At 50.3% G+C, this 7,500-nt stretch overlaps 1 protein-coding gene across 1 annotated transcript in view; it reads right to left on the reverse strand.

Annotated features, from left to right (window-relative positions):
* Nucleotides 1–1,282: 1,282 nt before the first annotated feature.
* LOC130391517 (neuronal acetylcholine receptor subunit beta-2-like) overlaps nt 1,283–7,500 on the reverse strand; it is an 18,326-nt gene continuing 12,108 nt past the window's right edge. The window contains 4 exon segments of the mRNA XM_056601713.1: nt 1,283–2,909; nt 4,010–4,223; nt 4,225–5,136; nt 7,083–7,192. Coding sequence (XP_056457688.1) covers nt 2,757–2,909; nt 4,010–4,223; nt 4,225–5,136; nt 7,083–7,192 — 1,389 coding nt within the window. The 3' untranslated portion in view covers nt 1,283–2,756.

The following is a 7,500-nucleotide window of genomic DNA, read 5'->3' on the forward strand; positions in this document are numbered from 1 at the left end:
TTTCCCAACGCATCGTAAGATTTTATTAATTGTAATAATCTAGAATTATTGATTAATGAATTATAATACAATTATGTTGAATCTTAATGAATAAAGCACATAACATTGTGTTTAATGTTACGTTTATTGGAGTGTCGGGATATTTTAGTTAAATTAGGGAACTCTATGTCCCTGGTCTCACCTGAGTTACTTACGTCTAGAAGAGGTTATTGTAACTAATAAGTCAACTGAGATTTTTGTAACTACAAAAGTCTACAAGAGGTTATTTTAACTAATAAAGTCTAGAATAGCTTATTGTAACCATTAACGTCTAGAAGAGGTTGTTGTAAGTCTGAAGTGTCATGCTACCTGAATGTAGGTTTGAGGGGTGAGGAAGCACGGTGGTTAAACACAGAAGCTAGAAACGTTGCATGTTTTGATCCTACAACCTTTATTGTACTGGTTACGGTGTGTACAGGAGCCAGGGTGGTGTGGAGAATGACATAACAGAGGGCTGGGGAATGAGAGAGGGAGAAAGAGAGAGGGAGAGAGGGAGAGAGGGAGAGAGGAGAGAGATTTACAGAGGGTGAACAGGTTAAGATGGACAGTATTCACGGGTATTACAGATGTTTCACATATGATGGATGGAGATCTCTTCAGGGGGCCCCTGGCAGAGCTCTATCAGGGGACCCAGAGGGAAGGGTGGAGCCTAAGGCTGGGGGTGCATGTGGCTGACAGGGATACGCGCATCCCTGTCATTTCCTATTTTATAGGTTTTAAGACTGATTCTCGTTTTATTACCGATTACAATCTTCATTTGCATGTCGCTATTAGCATCTGGGGTACTGGGGTTGGTTTGTCCTTCTGCATGATAACAAATGATTACATCTGACATGACAATGACTGCAAACAGATCTGGATGGCTGAATGAGGAGGGGGGGCTGCTGGAGAGGACTGACTGAGTACATGGTTATATAGTGTAGGTTATTATCCTCATGGGAATATGTGTCACAAGCAGAGTCGTCAGCGGCCTGAGATATGGTGGGATAATACCAGGGGGCGGGAGGGGAAAGACTGGTGGCATCTGATGTGATCATGCACGCACACACACACGCACTCATGCACGTGCACTGACACACACACACACACACACACACACACACACACACACACACACACACACACACACACACACACACACACACACACACACACACACACACACACACACACACACACACACACACACACACACACCACACACACAGCCAGTCTGCTAGAAAAAGGGGGAACATCGGCCCAATACAACATGATGTTAAACATTTAAACAGAAGGCTGAGCCACGCACACTGTGAGACATTAGGGACAGGAGAGAACCAGATCAGACCACACAAAAACAGACCAGACCAGATCCAAAATAAGTGGTTCCATCTAGAGAGGACTGGACCATAGCATAGTGGAACGAAAGGCAGCAATAATTTGTCTGCGTTTAGGAAAGGCGAGCGGCTGCCATGTTGTGAGTTGGAAACATAAACAGCAACCTTCTTTATGCCGGATGACCACTTCTAGGTCCTGTGCTACTGCTGGTGCTCAGAGGGGGAGGGATGGAGGGGGAAGAGAGGGGTTGGGAAGAGGAATACTGTTTGTGTGTAGCCGGGTCCTTGGGTCAGCCTTACTTTGAGATTCAAATCACTGCAATGACAGCAACGCACATAACTGTGTGATTAACTACACTATAATGAACAGAATAGCGTTATACCCATAAGATGCTTTGCCCTGGTGCCATGTCGTCTTGAACAGCACAAACATACGTTTTGCTTAGCTCAAGTTGTGTCTTCTGACTGTCATATTGGAAGGCAGATCCTTCATCTTGTACCATAGCTGTTCCTTCGCCAGGCACACTCCTGTCCTGTCTACATTGTGCAGAGTTCTGTTCATGCAAAGTCAATACTAAATTTATCTCCTTGATCTCCAGAACGTGTCTGTCGCTCTATCAGAGTTGTGTACGTATATCTTAAATTCTGTCCCTATCAGCTGCTTGTACACCTATCTGCTCAGATAGGCTGTGTACATGAGTTTATATCACATTCTTATTGTAGCTTTGGGACTCACCACGCCTCCCGGTCGTGAGCAGGCCGGGTATGAGCATGAACACATAGAGAAGTCCCAACAATATTATATGCAGAGCTGTGCTGTGGTCAACCGCTATTCTATAATAACCTGTACTGGATGAGCCAGATGGAGTAAGACGGTTTGGAAAACAAACTCAAACTGAAATAAAAGAAGGTACATGGACGTCCCTCTGACCCTCCCTCCCCTTGACTGTGTTGCTAAAGTGACGTCGCTCGCGGTCCCACTGGAGTCCCGACCGAAGGAAGCCCGTGGCCGCAGGGAAATCCCAAAGTCCGGCCTGTCTGTCCACCGCAGAGGTCAGGAACCCAGGGCGTCCTCACAACCAGGACTGGCTCCTGAGACGCCAGCCTTCCCACTGGGGTTAAGGGTCGGGGAGGTCGAGTCCCAAACGGACCGTCTCAGGGAGAACACTGCAGAACCGTAAAACAACGTCTATCTGTCCTCACCGAACAAAGGTTTATCCCCTTTTTGCGGAAAAACAAAATCCTGACTACAAAGATAATGGGTGTGGTCTTAGTTCTCGGAGTCCTTCTCCTTCCAGATGAGAAGGACCCTCATTGTCCTCCCCCTTTCCGCCCTGTATGCTGTGCTGACTGGCTGGGGGGGGGGCGGGGGCTGTTGGTCAGCGGCTTTGCAGGGGGGCCTCAGCCCGCGGTACTGGTGATGGTCTTGGCCGTGTAGTTCTGGAACAGGGGCTGCAGGAACATGCCCACCGTGCCGACCACGCACACAAACACAAAGATCCACAGGAAGAGTCGGTCGATCACCATGGCAACGTACTTCCAGTCCTCGCTCACCTGTGGAAGTGGGGGAGGAGAGACAAGGGGGGAGGTTTTTAAGAGAGGAACAAATCAAATCAAATCAACATCTTCACTCATCTCCACCCTGTCTCCCTCCTCCCTGATCTCTCGCCCACTCACTGTTACCTTCTCTGGGGAGGGGGAGGGGATGGGGGAGGGGGAGGGGGAGGGGTAACACTAGATAGAGGAGAGTTATTCTCTGGTGATGAGTTCTGCCACGAGACAAGGAGGAGGGGAGTGCGTTTGCGGCTGGTAGATGAGTGGAACAGCAGAGACAGACACAGCACTGTGGGCCTGTGATAAGGAGTCTGGGAGGAGGGGAGGGGAGCAGCAATGAGCCATCATGCCAAAAGGGGGAGGCCCTTAACAAGCACGGTTGGCATGGCGACGGGTGGGTAAATATGGAAATGATCCGACAGAATGATGGCGGCGGATTCCTGAATGTCAGTGAGACCCTTTCTTTATGAACGAGGATGAGGAGCAGAGGAAGAGAAGGAGGAAGAGGAGGAGATGAAGGAGGAAGAGGAGGAGGAGGAGGTAGAGGAAGAGGAGGAGGAAGAGGAGGAGGAGGCCTTTCCCAGAGGAGCTAAAGCGCAGTGCATCCCGGTATCCCTGTGCTGTGCTGTTCCACATCAAGGAGAGCCCAGCCTGTGCTGGTTCTGGGCGCTGACGTCACGCATCAGCATCTATAATTACTGCCCTGAGTGAATATTCAGAGAGCTGCCTGGATGGCTAGCTCCCTTGTCTTCCTACTCTCTGAAAACAGCGGCCTGGTGGCATGGGCCAACCGGTGTTGCTTACACAACAAATAGAGGGCGGCTCTTTTAACACGAGACCTGATCCAAAAAACTGAATGAATACATTTTTGATTTATTTAGTTTCCCCATTTTTCGTCTGTAAATGTAAAGCAAGCAGTTTCATTTACAGTGTAGTGTTATTGTGTAGTTAATATTGTGATATATAGTTGAACTGTTGGATTTTGTATCAGTCATATATACTGTAAATTATAAACGACTAGCACTTGCACCCAAAGATACCAGTGCATTGTAATGAACAAAAGATTTCCCATTGATAAAACGACTATTGATGATACTCACACTCAGGTCATCGTCTTCAGTCTTCATGTGGTTAGCGATGAACCGCACCCCATCCACCGCCTCCTCAAACCCAGGACAGGCCTGTCCCAGCAGGGCCTGGGTCAGAACAGGCCCCCCTGGAGCTGGCTTCCCCCGGGGCAGGTCCCTGGAGGCCCCCTCCTGGCCCTCCCGGACCCCGTTCAGACCATCCAGGGTGTTGGTCACGCCGCCTCCCTCCTGCATCCTCCAGCTCCCCCCCAAACTTCTGGACAGACGCCCGGTTGACATAGCAGGTGCACGGGCTGGTGTTCTCCTTGCCGAACCCGCCTCCCCCACCCCCGGCCCCCCCAAGCCCCAACCCCACCATGAGTCCCCCGACCTCCCCCCCGCGGCCCCCGGCCCTCTTTTCCTGAGCCCTCCGTCTCTGCCGCAGCCGCTGGCGCTCGCAGCTGTTCCGCGGCTGCTGCATGAAGAGCAGCGCGGGCAGCTTGTTGAGGAACACCAGCTTGACCCACGGTGGCATGGTGTGCGTGGTGGGCGAGCGGTGGTGCACGTTGAGCACGCACACGCTCGTGACGATGGAGAAGGTGACCAGCACCATCGTGAACATCAGGTACTTGCCCACCAGCGGCACGTCCAGCGAGGTGGGCGGGACGATCTTGGAGATGAGCAGCAGGAAGACGGTGAGCGCCAGCAGCACAGAGATGCAAAGGGTCATCTTCTCGCCGCAGTCGGACGGCAGGTAGAACACCAGGATGGCCAGCGAGGTGATGAGCACGCAGGGGATGATCAGGTTGATGGTGTAGAACAGCGGCTTGCGGCGGATGACGAAGTCGTAGGTGATGTCCACGTAGGTGGGGTCGGCCGGGTTCTCGTTACGGCGGCCGGGCAGGGCGATGATGTCCCACTCGCCGCTGGGCGTGAAGTCGTCCATGCAGGCCACGTCGGTGCGTAGCACCAGGTCCAGCTCGGTGCGGTCGTAGGTCCACGAGCGGAAGCGCAGCGTGCAGTTCTGCTGGTCGAAGGGGAAGTGCTTCACCTCTATCTTGCAGGCCGACTTGTAGATGGCCGGCGGCAGCCAGAAGATGCTGCCGTCGTGGGAGACCACCGCGTTGGAGTAGAAGGACACCTCGTACATACCATCAGCGCTGAGAGGAGGAGGCGGGGGAGAGGGTGGAGGAGAGGGAGGAGGAGGGGAGGGAGGAGGGGAGAGGGAGGAGGAGCGGAAGGAGAGGGAGGTGGAGGAGGAGGAGGAGAGGCAGAGGGAGGAGAAGAGGAAGGAGAGGGAAGAGGAGAGGGAGGAGAGGGAGGAGGAGGGGAGGGAGGAGGGGAGAGGGAGAAGAGGAGGATAGAGAGGAGAGGGAGAGGGCGGAGGAGGGGGAGGGAGGAAGATACGGAGGAGGAGGAGAGGGAGGAAGGGGAGAGGGCGGAGGAGGGGGAGGGAGGAAGATACGGAGGAGGAGGAGAGGGAGGAGGGGGGAGAGGGAGGAGGAGGAGGATGAAAGGAAAGGGGTGGAGGAGAGGAGGAGGAGGAGGGGGAGGAGGAGGGGGAGGAGGAGGAGGAGGAGGAGGAGGAGAGGAAGGAGGAGAGGGAGGTGGAGGATGTGAGATGGAAAAGAAGAATTCAAGCACAGATTTAATTCAATTCAATTTCCCTAACAATGGATGATGTATGGCCTCCCATGAGTGCTGTTAAATGTCTATTTCTCTTTGTACCTTATTATTGTATTACCTCTTCATTAGCTTACTAATCTATTACACCGTTAAAGCATCCTCTCATACACACAAACACCCACACACACACACACACACACACACACACACACACACACACACACAAAAAAAACCACATCCGAACACCACACACACGCACACATACATAAGCACAGGCAAGCAATGCCTGGTTTAATGTTTCGTTTTGCGACCAAACACACACACAGGGGCGATTGGAAGACAAGAGACAAAATGTCCACGAGACAAGAGACCGCTATTAGAAACACATTTCACAGATATCCCACCTATCTTTTTTGTCAATTTAAATTAAGTCACATGCAATAGGTCGACCGAATATGACTCTTACATGATGCATGAATCCTCTTAACAATAAAGTGATGGTTAGGTCAGGTTTGAATCAGCCTGTATAAAACACAGCGGAAACTGCATGTGTGGACGGGGTAAGCCGATCAGTGTATCAGGGCTCAGGTGGCTAAGGGCTGCTTGGTGAGGAACACAGAGAAACGTGAGAAGAGCAGACAGATCACTGGACTCTGGTAATTCACTCTCAGGTCTGCCTTAAGCTCTGCTCAGAAATAGGACGACTGGTCTGAAACATTATGCCTTGATTTAAGACAGCATACTAAAGTGCTGCAAGTGCTATGGTATGTTTTCAAGTTTATTAACCAGGGCATTACTCACCATACACAGATTTTGCCAAAAAGCCAGGTGAAATATATTTGTGATGTTCTTGGACAGTCATTGTTTGATGTATAATAAGATGCTGGGGAGGAGTGGTGATCCGCGGTGGCCATAAGAGAAACCAGTTCCCCACGAGAACCGAAGCAGAGCCCCTCACTCCCCCCTCTCCCTGGGTGCTTTGGATGTTGTATGTGCGTACACGTGCATATGTGTGGGTACGAAGTATGTAGCATGCGATGCGTTCATCACCCTAACCTGGATTAATGTGTCTACGTGTCTTCCCTCACCTTCCGAGCGGCTAGGATGAGGGGTTAGGTGTATGAAGGCATTGTGACAGTCATGGGTGCTGACTAAGCAGCTGTAGGGGATAAGTCATTTTGGTTAATCCCATATGAAAGGAAATGACAGCAGCTGTAGAACAACACACAGTAATGGTACTTCTACCACGTTAATGTAGAAGAGTAATCCTGCCTTAGACTACTCAGTACAGTGAATCATCTGTGTGTGTGTGTGTGTATGTGTGTGTATGTGTGTGTTTGTGTGTGTGTGTGTGTGTGTGTGTGTGTGTGTGTGTGTGTGTGTGTGTGTGTGTGTGTGTGTGTGTGTGTGTGTGTGTGTGTGTGTGTGTGTGTGTGTGTGTGTGTGTGTGTGTGCGTGTGTGTGTGTGTATGTTACTCACTTGTTGTAGAGGACCACGTCAGGCAGCCAGATGTGTTTGGAGGGCAGTCTGACCTTCAGCATGCCGTCGTACTCCTCAGGGATCCAGCTTAGACGGTAGTCCTGCCACTCCTGAGGAATAAAGCAACTATTTATCTATCTATCTATCGATCGATCGATCGATCTATCTATCTATCTATCTATCTATCTATCTATCTATCTATCTATCTATCTATCTATCTATCTATCTATCTATCTATCTATCTATCTATCTATCTATCTATCTATCTATCTATCTATCTATCTATCGATCGATCGATCGATCGATCGATCGATCGATCTATCTATCTATCTATCTATCTATCTATCTATCTATCTATCTATCTATCTATCTATCTATCTATCTATCTATCTATCTATCTATCTATCTATCTATCTAT

Source organism: Gadus chalcogrammus, chromosome 11, assembly GCF_026213295.1.
Source record: "Gadus chalcogrammus isolate NIFS_2021 chromosome 11, NIFS_Gcha_1.0, whole genome shotgun sequence".
NCBI classification, from domain to species: Eukaryota; Metazoa; Chordata; class Actinopteri; order Gadiformes; family Gadidae; genus Gadus; species Gadus chalcogrammus.